Source organism: Nicotiana tabacum, chromosome 22, assembly GCF_000715075.1.
Source record: "Nicotiana tabacum cultivar K326 chromosome 22, ASM71507v2, whole genome shotgun sequence".
Classification (NCBI taxonomy): domain Eukaryota; kingdom Viridiplantae; phylum Streptophyta; class Magnoliopsida; order Solanales; family Solanaceae; genus Nicotiana; species Nicotiana tabacum.
Genome location: NC_134101.1, coordinates 51,355,760 through 51,369,242, shown reverse-complemented (window position 1 = coordinate 51,369,242; position 13,483 = coordinate 51,355,760). Strand labels below are relative to the sequence as shown.

General features: G+C 32.5%; 1 protein-coding gene across 2 annotated transcripts; it reads right to left on the bottom strand.

Annotated features, from left to right (window-relative positions):
- Positions 1–6,525: 6,525 nt before the first annotated feature.
- Positions 6,526–9,944, bottom strand: LOC107831371 (small ribosomal subunit protein bS16m/bS16c). Of its 2 annotated transcripts, none has more exons than XM_016659136.2 (3): positions 9,681–9,940; positions 9,136–9,181; positions 6,526–7,012 (listed from the first exon to the last, which is right to left on the bottom strand). In XM_016659136.2, the coding sequence occupies exons 1-3, from the start codon at positions 9,811–9,813 to the stop codon at positions 6,790–6,792; spliced, it is 402 nt and encodes a 133-aa protein (XP_016514622.1). In that variant the 5' UTR covers positions 9,814–9,940; the 3' UTR covers positions 6,526–6,789. The 2 variants fall into 2 exon arrangements, with proteins under 2 accessions (XP_016514622.1, XP_016514623.1); XM_016659137.2 differs by lacking the exon at positions 6,526–7,012 and adding an exon at positions 7,019–8,172 and having other exon boundaries at positions 9,681–9,944.
- Positions 9,945–13,483: the final 3,539 nt, after the last annotated feature.

Here is a 13,483-nt window from a genome sequence, read left to right as displayed (position 1 = left end):
TCTTTTTTGATTGGTTTTGGCCATTTCAATTTATAATTTTCATAGATAATTAATGTTACTATGTTTCAGTTATTTGTTGTAACTATTTATTTGATTAATAGTTTAATACTTATCCAATATCAGGAAGAAAAAAAAGAAGAAAAATCTGCACAAGTACCCGCACCAACTTGGAGAAGCTAAAGTAATTAATTTACTCAATGACAGTTTGAGTTGCATTGCTGACAGAGTTGATTAATTTTGTAAAAATAAATTCCTTCCTCAGCAAACTATACTTATTGACTATTTGTAAGGTAGTTAATATTCAAAAGCTTGAAGTAAAATCGATCACATCTTCAACTCATTTTACACGACTTGGTTCCTTCAGTGAAGACAGAGAACTCTGGTCATAGATAATTGCAATCGTTATTATATATACTCCTATGAAATTTTGAAGACAATTCAAACAAATTAAAATAGGGACTTGTTCTTGAAATCAAACTCATTAAAAAGAAAAACTACTCCTTAAAAATGAAAACGAAAGAAAAGCATTTTTTTTAACCCCAAAAAAACTTATATACGGGCTGCGGTGTGGTTTTATGCGGTGCGGTGGGGGTTATGAACTGAAAATATTGTTATGCGGTGCGGGTTGAAGTCTTAACGGGTTAAGACTAAACCCGCCCCGGCCCCATTGTCATCCCTACTAATAGGCTCATTATATTCTTTTCACAAGATGAAGATTAGTCACCTATTACGGGCCAATTTTTCGATCTAATATGGGCCCATGATATTCTGAAGAGTTTAACTTATGGATCTTTACATAAATAGCGTCATATTCATTATTTACTTTTTCTATCTGATGTACATGAATTATACATTGATTATACACAGTTATACACATATTATACCTGAATTATTTATATATTATATATCCGCCCGCAATTTTATGTTTAAGCAGTTGGGTGAACGGCTATTTAGGTTACTTCTTCAATAAATATCACGAACAGTGTAATTTAACATAATTAGGTCACTCATTATAGGTAACCCTTATAAAAAAAGAGATTTGTAAGATAAATGACATGCTATAACAAGTAAAGGTAATCTGAAAATGAAAATTTGAGCCCTAAAATCCCAAGATGGAATAGGAAACCTAAAGCAACTAACAATCTCATAATTTACTTGGAAAAAAAAAATGTTCACAAAATTAAGGATCAATGTGGGATTATCCTCCCAAAACACAGATTTTAAATTAAGTAGAAAATTTGAATATAATCGCTAATTCTTTGCAATGGTATTTCATTTTGAAATAGCATGATTACTCTATTGTCATTAAAGAGTAGTAGAATCTTGGATTTGCATATGAAAAAGAGATGAAATATTTAGTGACAACTGATTTAAAGAAAGTTCATATGTGGAGAATTATAATTAACAAGATCATATTTACTCTAAGTTTAACAGATTCTAAAAGGAAATTAGGGAAATTTTAATCTCATAATAACTCTTTTATATGTTTTATTTCCTGACCATGAATTCTTACTCTTTCCATTTCCTGCTAGGAATCACATAATAACATAGATGTTAAATTTCATAATAACTCTTTTTTTATTAATACAAATTTCATATTCCTACAAAGTTTTAGTATGTCACGCACGTTAAAATAATTTAATTTTATGATCAATTTCGTTAAATTCATTTGTATAACATATTGAATTCCTTTAAGGTTCCGGGCAATACTACTCTCAACAATTTAAAGAAAAGAAAAGAAAACTTTCCAAAGGCAGTCTGCCTAAGATAAATACTTATCTACACCGGGCATTTATATATGTCTAACTAAATAATTAACTTGAAGAATCAACAAATTAAAGTAAAAATGTATATCATTTAACCATAGTTAAGTATTAAAAAATGTATATGCAAGTTATATGTCTTGCATTCATTGGTTAGAAAATATATATTATTACCCATAGTTAAGTATTAAAAAATGTATATGGAAGATATGTTTCTCGTATTCATTGACTTGATGTAAACACCTGATACAAGTAAGTTTTTACCGTGTGACGATTCCTTTGCCTTCGAGTTAGTTGAATAAAAAAGTGCCGTGATGTATGCAGTTGAAGCATATTCCTAATAGATTTATTATTAATCTTTAACAACAAAATAGAATTATTGTTCAACACTTCGATAATATAAAAAAATAAAAAAGTCTGCCTCTTCTTTCTCTATATCTATCCCAGAAATGGAAGGGCAGAGGCTTTTGGTGTCTCCTCTGGTCAAGAATTGTTTACTCAATTAATTCCGTTTACTCATTCTATTCTACAACGTTTAGATAAGAATAAATAAAATATCAATCAAACAAATTCTCTTCAATTATTTTATTAATATTCTTACTATATTTATGCTTTTATCTTTTTGTTCCCTTTTTTGGTATGCCGATAGTGAGAGTAACTAGCAACACATGGATTTGACTTATATCTTTCTGAGAAGTCTGTTTCAATTGGTTTGACAAATACGATATTCTTCAATAATTTGAACTCTTTTCCTGGATTGGAAAAAAGTAGATAATTTTTTTAGGGAATAGAATCCTAAAACAGAAACTAAAATAGTGATTTAAAGAAAAAAAATGACTTTTTATTGACAAAGATATTTCAAAGTAATTTTATACAAAAAAAGAGCAAAGACATGATTAATAAGAATTGGTTCTGGTTCTCTGGACCCCAGGAGATATTCCATGGAATTGGAACTACTTCACATAACACTTGTCTTCCATAAACAAGGCATATTAATTAATTTTGCATGAAATGTGACCTTTCTAAAATAAAGGATTATTCCAACATGGAAATTTTGTAGTAGAATATGCTAGAGTCAAAATGACGGATTCATGATTTAAACGTGATATTCAATCTTTAATATTTCTATCTCTGAACACATAACACTATTGGAATTACTGGTTAAAAATTTAATCTTTTTGACGTTTTAGTGACTCTTCACATGTATCATTTATGTTCTGCATTGAAAACGAGGGTTCAGAACTCATCAAATATATGGTCCATCCACCTCAGCTTGGGGTTGCTTCTATCACCTAGGGTAGATATTAAGTTGGGCTTCTGCCCTAATAAGGTTGCAAGATTTAGTGTCAGGTTGGTCTAAAACAAGTATGGTTTAGTATATACTTACGTTTTTTTTTAGCGTGTATATATATATAATTCGAGCAGAATGTAGCTACGTAGTGCATTTTTGGAATCTTGTCGCTGGGTGTGTATCGGTTCCTCTGAAAGTAGTGTATTTTTGGAAGATTTGATACGGGTACAATAAAATTTTTGGAGATTCTGATATGGGTACAGTAATATTTTGGAGATTCCAAATAACATAGCTTAAAACTAAGCTTTAACCACGACTGCTCTTCACTTCTAGCTGCCTTATAAATGTTGATTTAGAATTTCTTGGCTCATTCCTGTCTCTTAAATTGCATGAACTTAAGAACTCTATAATGAGATTTTCACTTAGAGTGTGTTAGATATGACAAAAGTCATATTGAAAATATTTTCCTGAAACATGTTTTCCAATATTTGGTTGGTGAATGAGAAATATTTTTTCGATATTTAAGATTAATGATAATATAAGCAAATCAGAGAGTGCTTTGATCAATTTTTTGAATAGTAAAGATTAATAATAAAAATAATAATGTCTTACTGTTAGTTGAAATAAGTAATATGAAGTTTAAAGTTTAGATAGTTGTAACGAAAATTAATGACATCCCTCTAAAAATGAGGGAAGTCTTTTCCCAACATTTGATAGAAATTTTTCCTTATCCGTCGACCAAACACCAGAAAACGACTTTGTTGTACCAAACACATCCTTAGTTTCATTGAAATTATGTGATGGAATAGCTAGCCTGAAAATGTTGCTGATTAATTTGCATGTAAATGGAAATGAGTAGGAGAAAAAGAAAGAAAAGAGAAAAGGTGAAAATGTAGTCTCACTTGGAAAGTAAAGGATCAGGTTCTTATGTGTGTAATAACTGAGACATGATTCTTAAAGGAACTAATTTGGTTCTCTTAGAATAGAACTACTCATAAAGATTCTATGAATCTAATATCTGATCCTTGTGTTATTTCTTTTTTTCTTTTGTTGCTGTTAATTAAGTACATAGACTTAAATAGTGGTCCTAAGTGATATATAAGCCTTTTTCCTTTGAGTCTATCGGAAATAACTCTCTACCTTATGTCTCTCTAGCTTCATAAGGTAGGAGTAATGTCTCCGTACACATTATCCTCCCCAGACCCAAAGACTCGACTTAGGATATTTCACTGGGTTTAATGACTTGGGCTACTGGTGCTTGCACTCAGGTGGCCTCTCACCGGCAGGGGCAGATGCAGTAAGGGCAAAGCTGTGTCACGTGAAGCCGTTTCGCAGTAAATTTTTTGTTAAATGTATATATAAATAATGTACAAAATACCATATAACTACAAAAAGCAGTAAGTGTGACACCACTTGTCATCAAACTCTTCTTGGCCAGTTGGTGGATATACAATCCGGCTTTCTTGTATTTTTTATTTTTTGGATCAATTAAGTTATTTTGTTACTTTTTTATTTTTTAAATTATTTTACCTTTTTGTTAGAATTTCTTAAAATAGTTTTATTTTATGAGTGTACTCTATAACATTATTTGGGGTTTCTCAAATAAATATTTTGATTTATAATTCAACTTAAATTTTGATAGATTATCCTAAAGCATCTTTCATACTTTCAAAATCAAGTTTAGAATCTCAAAATTCATCTAACTCGGAAGAAAGGTCCAATGGTTGGAGTAACATCGACAAGGTGAAGGAGTTAATTCAAATTCCTTAAAAATCAACTATGGGAAAAAAATGGCAACTCGAAAATATTATTCAAATAACCATGATGCAATAAGAAGAGCATATCTTCAAACCAGGTCTATCCAACCTTGAAATTATAAATGTGACACCGCTTACAAAAAATCCTGCGTACGTCACTGCTCACCGGGGAGACCATCGGATAAGTAAGCATGTCAAACAAAACCTTGCGCACAGCAGATGATTGCAGTAATGTTTGAAACAAAAAAGAGGAAAATAGTTAGCACTAACGGATATCTCAACTACACATGATATTTGCGTTACTAAATAGTATTAAACTACCTTCTTCTTGGTCTTTGTAACATGTTCATCCTCGTCGTCATCATCTTCTAAGTCAACATGTTTCCTACTCCATTTAGCCAAACAGATGGTGGAGGGGATAATTATCACACACTTGAGCCGAAAACCTACACATCCATTAGATTCCTATGGAAAAATGGAGTAAACATGTTCTAAGATGCTTACTATCAGAAGCCAAAAATGTGGTCCATTACAGCCTATAATCTTTAAAAAGTTCAATAATCAATAACGCTTACACTCCCACTCTCACTCCCCCAATCCAACCCCTGCCTTTTCTAGTACAGGTCACTCAGAATGTTGAACAATGTAAGATCAACTTAAGAGCATGGTTCCTGCTGAAATTTACAATATACAATTTGTGCTTTCATTTACTACAATCAACTTCCCATCATTTGATAATCAAAATTTCTTACATACCAACCTAAAACTTCATCAATTCAACTTAAGACATGAACATCCTCAAGAACCAAACGAGACCAACGAGGAAAGTAGACCAAATGACAAAGAAAGGAGCGTAGGCAAAAAAATTGAGAAAGCCCGTCTTTTCATTTTTTACCAACTTCTTCACAATTAAACACATGGGTTGACCTCATACAAACAAGCTCCAAAATCTGTTTTTTGAACCATATAAATGAATTTAAATGTCTAATAGGATAACAGTTATCACAATCATTAACAAGAACCTTGTTTGCCAAGAGGCACACAATGTAGGCAAAAACTAGACAACTTCATTAAAACAGCAAAAACAAAATGATTTGCTAAAACCGGCACGGTCACCTGCTTCTATTTTACTATTTTCATTAACAAGTGCGTATTTATATGCAACAGTCAAAATGTAGCCTAGTTGTTCGATTACAAACCCTCCCAACCCATTATTTCCTCTCTTTTTTCCCCTTAGTAATCAAAAGCCAGCAGCTTCATCATCTTGTGTTCCATTTTCCCCCCACTTATTCAGATATTCTTCTTCTTTATAATGGAAAAAATCCCCGAGGATCAATAGCACACGGTTTGAAACGCTGGCCCTCCTTGTTCAGAGTTGACAATGTGACCTGCAGTTTGCTCCCTTCTGAACAACCATATTTAAGCATATTAAACCTGTACATCCGTCTCATTTCTTTATCCAGCAACATAAAAGATTCTCCGACAAAGCAACAATTTAATACTTGCCATTATACTAGTGCCAGACTTTCAAAAGCTGTATCTGACTAAGAAAAATAATGGTTTTAGCTCATATCCGTACACTCAGCGCAAGCAGGGGACAAAAAGTATCATGTATGATTTTAACTCCAAAAACATCCATGCTTTTGGAAAGATGGATATTATTCCTAGTTCCTACTATCAATGTAGGATATTCATCATCAGACTATCCTGCAACTTTTACTAGCTATTCTACATCCATTTATTACCATCAGAAAGCAAAAGGGGAAAGCAAAGGATGATACATGATCACATAGTTTCTAGAGACCACTGACAACAGCATCTTTAACGATGATATGTCCTTGGATTTCAAGTTTCAACCCCAGCAATCTAGAGCAACAAACAGTTATTAGCTCTGTAATTATCACATATCAATAGAACACTATTGGAACAAATATTAGCTCTTCGAGTTGAAGTTGTATAAAATATAACTAGTCGGGTTCTAAGCTTTGTCATCTCCATCAACTTCAGAACTAACTTTTGGATCAGCAATTTTGACACTTTCCGGTGCCATGACACGTCCAGTCATAGGATGAACTGGACGAGTGTCCCGTGGACCGCCTTTTTGTCCCATAGCTAGCATAGGTGGAGGAGGTAATACACCTGCTCGGAAAAGAAGACGTTCAACCGGTTCTGACGGCTGTGCACCAACGGATAACCAATATCTGAAGAACCGCAAAGATTAGACAAACAATACATGACTGTGTCATCTTAATAGCTATCTGATGATCAGAGAGTATAAGCATCAACAAGGTCTTACAGCAACTAAAAGCAAAGTCAGAGTATAACCATTTCATTTGAGCCCTATTTTCCTTTTGGACCTTTGCAAGAGTAGCAAAATTAAGAAAGTTCATGAGACAGCAGTACAGTGCTACTGTAATTTCTACAAATTGGAAGAAACAGGTCCTACAAATATCAGCTATAATTTTACTCCCTGCTCGACCCAGCCAAAATGAAGTTTTCGACCAAAATAAAAGGTTTAAAAAAGAGAGATAAACTAACAAGCGTCATTTCTTAATCTGTCTTTATGTGTTGCTGATAATTAGCCTTTCAAAATCGCAGCCACACGCTCCTAATTTCCCAGACAAAGTGTACAAACACATATCAACTTATTGCTTACATCCAGCACACTCAACAAATGAACCATTCTATCATGTTTATGGTCCATGCCCCCAGTGATAGAATAAACAAGAGAGGATCTTTGATTATACAAAATACTTCACTCACATATGTTTCTCTCCATCAGCAGCAGGGCAAGTTCTACATGATTACTGTCAGTTAAAGTACACAGTGCAGCAAACCATTTATTCCCGTCATTATTTGTTAATGGAAAACATCATTCCTAAAACTTAAAAGAACACAAATCCTCTCTGTTGGTAGCAAAAAATCTCACGAACTTCTAAGATAGCAAACTGTTAACGAATTCCCAGATGAGTTAGCATATTGTTCTATCCACTTGTTACACTGTCAACAAAAGGTAGACATTAAAATATCTCATAAGAAAATTATAACCCAAGTACTCATAATTATAAGTTTCTTTTATAAGTAAATAACTTCTTACATGAAACATCTAATTACAACCAAGTATATAAACCACCGCCCACCAGAAAAAAAGTGGCCATTTTACACCACTTCTGATCCCTAACATTAAATATGCTCGCATAGTCAAGTGAATTTTAATTGCACCGTTTTCCTTGTCTCTTCGCCATCATAGTTAACATTGGTCCACAACCTCCTTAGGTCCAGTTGCATCTTCATACAATTACCTGGATAACTCGATTCAAACAGCTTGGTTGCTCCCTCATACATATCTTCAATAGTCGCCCTAAAAATTACCCAAATACTTTAAATTGCTTCCTTGTATATATCAGCATTAGTCACCTTAGAAATTCCCCAAACACTTTAAATTGCTCCATTCAGTCAGACATCCCCTCTTACACACTCACGTCATTGTTAGCAGCTCATGAGAAATTTTTGTACATGTTTTGCTACTGATCCAGGGATTTGATTTCTGTTTCATGCACCTTACAGGAATCTTTTTTGGTCAGCGTATTCAGCCATTTCATATGCGACGATATTCTTTTTGAAGGATTACCGACCAGATGAACAGAAATTTAAAGTTACAAGTTAGCAATTTTTTTTTAAAATTTATTTACCACACCCTTAGGCTAGTTGTCTTTTAAATTTATGTAGTTAGGGATAGTTTGTCTGTAGACTCTCATTTCAAACTTTTGGACTTTGTCAGCTTTTTATCCTTAGCATAAGCCTCATTGCAACAGAGCTAACAAACTCACTTTTGTACTTTTTGCTATCATGCATCTACTTGATGCCATTTATATACCACTTACTTCATCAAAACAAGTTAGCAAAATCTGTTTTACGTGACTACAATGTTATTCTTGATCCTACAGCTATAAACTAGTCTTAACCATTCGCATTCGTAGCCATTAAAAATTTTCAATGATCCTGTAGATCAAACAAGCTTTACCTAACTAGAAAAGCTATACCAATATCGAGCTTCCACATTTTGCATAAGCAGCTGAATTATCATCTTTAAGTAGTCTTACAATGTTCTTTGTCAGACAACAAAAGGTAAAAACACGATACATGAACTGAATATTTATCAATATATGATTGTCTAGTATCTACTATACCCATTAATTTTATCCATCTTATCTGAACTTTAACAAGAGACCAGAAAATGAAAATAAAACATCTCTAAATTATAAATGGAAATCATCATGTTGGGAATCATAACAAAAACAACAACTTCTGGAAATGTACTTACTTCACCCTGTCAAAATTAAGACCCATCCGTTTGCCACCATCTTGACCTGTACAAATGAAAATTGTACAAGATATTCATCAGCACCTCAAAAAAGTATTACTTCCTAATTTTTTTATAAAATACTTTATTTATTTATGAAGTAAGATGTTAACTTGCTAGCATCAAGAAGATGCAATGAGGACAAAAGTGAGACGTTAGCTCCATTACAGCATGTTCCAAACTAAGATCAGGGAGCTAACCAAAAATATAGTAAAATACTACTATATGTCCCCTACCAGCCTAAATCGAATACAGTTCCTTGATAACTCCAAACTCTTAATTCAACATTAACCAACTGAGGTTTCTTGTCAACAAAACCTTTACACTACACAAGGATAAGAACCCAAAATCAATCAGTTAAAGGAATAGAAAATCAAGCTGAAAGATGAGAATTTTCAAAGGGGTTAATCCAAACAAAGTGAAATTACTAACGCTTATTATGAGCTCATAACAAATACAATACGCTCATATGTATCCCTCTTGAGGTTTTGGGAGATAGGGTTTACCTGGAAGAGGATTGTAGTAACCGAGGACTTCCAAGTGTTTGCCATCTCGGGGAGATCTACTATCCGCCGCCATTACTCTGTAAGAAGGTTTGTTTTTGCATCCAAACCTCGACAACCTCAATCTTACCACCATTTTTCTCTGCCTCTTCTTAGCTCCAAATGTGCAGGGTTCCGACTGCTGAGTTTTTTGTAATCAGGGAGAGACTAGGGCTCGTTACTGTATAGATACGTACACAAGTAAAGATCACTTCACTCACTATTACATACTCCTCGGTCCTAATTTATATATGTGACCTGATTTTCTTTTTAATCTATAAAACAAATATATTTTTATGTTTAAAAATAATTAGTAGTCGTGCGGTCAATATTAAAAAATATTAATTAACTTAATTTGTGATCATTGATCGGCTTGTTTGAACATATTACTCCACATGGTATTGCTTAATAAATTTTAATTGTTATCTTATTTATCAATACGATATACCCAATAATAAATTCTCTATTAAATTAAAGGAACTTATATAGTCATTAAATAATTTTTTTATTCTATAATAGAAGATATATTTTAGTACTCTTGAAATATTTAATAATTTTATATTTAATTTTATTGTTCTCAATAATATTGTTTGAATTTTAATGAATAAATACACTTTTTTATTTTTAAAAAAATCAAATATATATATATATATTTTTAAAAGAACCCTCACCCCATGTTTGAGTAGTTAGTTTCTTTGTGTTTTTTCTTTCATCATTTGGGTTTTTTTTTCTTAAAAAAAATTTGAATCTTCAAATTTGTTGGAGCGTTGTCCTAAAATCTGACACTTGTTAAATTTTTGTTGTTACACTTGGCATCATCACATTGATGTCCTTCTCCTATTCTATATAGATAGAATAGGTATTGTCTGAATTTTAATTAATAAAATCTCTATTAAATTAAAGGACTTATATAGTCATCGAATAATTTTTTTGTTCTGTATTTTTCTTTATTATATTATCCAATATTTAGTATAATTATATTGTTAATATAAATTATTAGCATATTACTTGCTTAATATTTTTGTCTGCTACTTATTTTTAATATAACAGAAAATATATATTTTATTACTCTTGATGTATTTTTTATTATAAATTTTATTATATTTTTTTCAATAATATTGTCTTATTTTTAATAAATAAATATACTTTTTATATAAAATATTAAAACAAAAATAATTTAACAAAAAGAATAAAGAAATTAACTAACCTAATCCAACCATGAGAAACATTTTTTCTCTTCCTTTACTCCTTACACATTTTGTGTAGTTATTTCTTACACAAAAGTTATCTTCTTCAACTCCTTATCACCACCCAATGATTATTTATAATTATTGTGTATTTTCTTTATTAGCTTAATCATTATTCCGTGCTACTAAATCGATCCTTTTTCGGTTTATTTTTTAGATTTGTTGATTCATGTAGCCTTTAAATAAATAGATGTAGGCTTATTTAATCATGGGGAAAATATTTCACATTATTAAAATAGTTTCTTAGGACAGTATTCAGCACGACTCAAGTCAATTCATATATTTCTATTAAAAAATAATATTATTACAGTATTATCATTATTTTCTCGTGTAATTTCCCTACAGTTTAAACCCCAGCAATCCAGAGCAACAAACACATACTAGCTCTGTAATTATCACATACCAATAGATCACTGTCGGAACAAAGTTTAGCTCTTTGAGTTGAAGTTGTATAAAATATAATTAGTTGGGTTCTGAGCTTTGTCATCACCATCAACTTCTGAACCAACTTTTGGATCAGCAATTTTGGCTTTTTCCGGTGCCATGACACGTCCAGTCATAGGATCAACTGGACGAGTGTCTCGTGGACCGCCTTTTTGTCCCATAGCTTGTTAGTAATATGTGGTCGAAACTAAAAAAATCGGAAAAGTAAGGAAATATTAGTTCAATAAACGAATCGCAAAATAATTTCTAGCTACAAGTTATCTTAGGAAATTTAATCCTCTTAATGTTATTAAGGTTATGGATTATTTTCTCTCAGAATAGAACGAAAAAACTATTCTGTAATACTGGCAATCAAAATTACATAACTTTAGCGAACTCAACAAACGGAGCAAATCACATTTTACACTTTATTTATTTAGAAAAACAATGCAACAATGTAGATATTGATATATAGTTATATTTGTATAAGTACAACAGAGTATGTGTGTAAAGTAGTGCAATGTGTAACAGCCTATAGAGAGTGAGGTCATTGTGTAATTAACAAAAGTTAGGAGGTTAAGTGGTTAGTTGGGTATGAGTTGTCAACCACTAACCACTAATATAAACAATCCATCCCTCTTGTATTATGCTCAATCGAACAGATCATCATCTTCTTCTTCTCTCTCAATCTTCTCTCTCAATATTCTCTCACTTGCATGTCATTTACAATCGAAGATCCAATGAATTCTATCAGTAGAAAAGAGGGGAGAAGTTTTTAGATTTTCTATCTTTGAAAAATAAGGCCAAACCTCTAAATTTATAGACAAAGAAAGGATGAGATGAACAGGTACAACCCAAGAGGTGCCTCTTCCATTTCTCATTCACACTTTTTAGAAAAAATCCAACATAGCTAGCATAGACGGTGGAGGTAATACACCTGCTCGGAAAAGAAGACGTTCAACCGGTTTTGATGGTTGTGCACCAACCAAGGGCGGATTTAGGGGGGCAAAATTACACTGTATATATAAGGTAAAATCTATTTTTAACTCTATATATTAAGTTTTGAACCCCTTGACATAGCTCAAAAGCATAGATTAGTGGTCAAGGGGGTTCAAAACCTTTGTAAGGTCATAGGTTTAATTCCCACCATGTACAATCATTTTTTTGGCACCAATGGATAACCAATATCGCAGAACCACAAAGATCAGGTAAGCAATACATGATTGTATGATCCTAAAAACTATCTGATGATCAGAGAGTATAAGAAACAACAAGGCGTAGGTCTTGCAGCAACTAAAAGCAAAGTCAAAGTACAACCATTTGAGCACTATTTTCCTTTTGGACATTTGCAAGAATAAACTTGAGTGATGGCAATCTCATCCATAGGAAATAGGTAATATCAGCTTCAGGAAGAGTCCGAAACTAAAGTATGGTTCATTTGGACTCAAGAGACACAAATATGTTTAAAAAGTAATTGGGCATCGTTTTATATATAGCACGGTTATTCACCGCGCTATACCTTAACGACAGTTTTGTCCGTTAAGATATAGCACGGTGAATAACCGTGCTATATATAAAATGTGGCCCCACCAATAATTCACATGCACTTAACTTATCCACCAATAATTTATATGGGTATAGCGCATATTATGCATGCGCTATACATCCACTAATTGTACCCCTGGACTGATTTTTTCTTATTTAAGGAGGTTCTGAATTTGGTAAAAATTAATTCAGCATCCTTCAAGTCTTCCGAAATATTTGTTCGTTAAGTTATTTTGTATTTTGTCATAATGTCCGAAGAGCGAAAAATTAGGGTTTTATTATATTGGGGGGGAGGAGGGTGAGGTTGTGGCGGAGAATAAATCAGTACGTTATAGTTATTCTTCACAGTGTCATGTTAAGTTGCCACTTACAATGGAGTACGATAGATTGATATCATTGTTATGTAAAAAATGAGTGTGAGCAAACGTTCGGTGTATATTAAAGTAACCGGAAGATATCTGTATTCTGTTACTCTCCAAGGGGTTGCTTGTTATGCTGAGTTTAATATTTAAGACGATGAAACTCTGACAGATTTTTTGAGGACTCCGGATG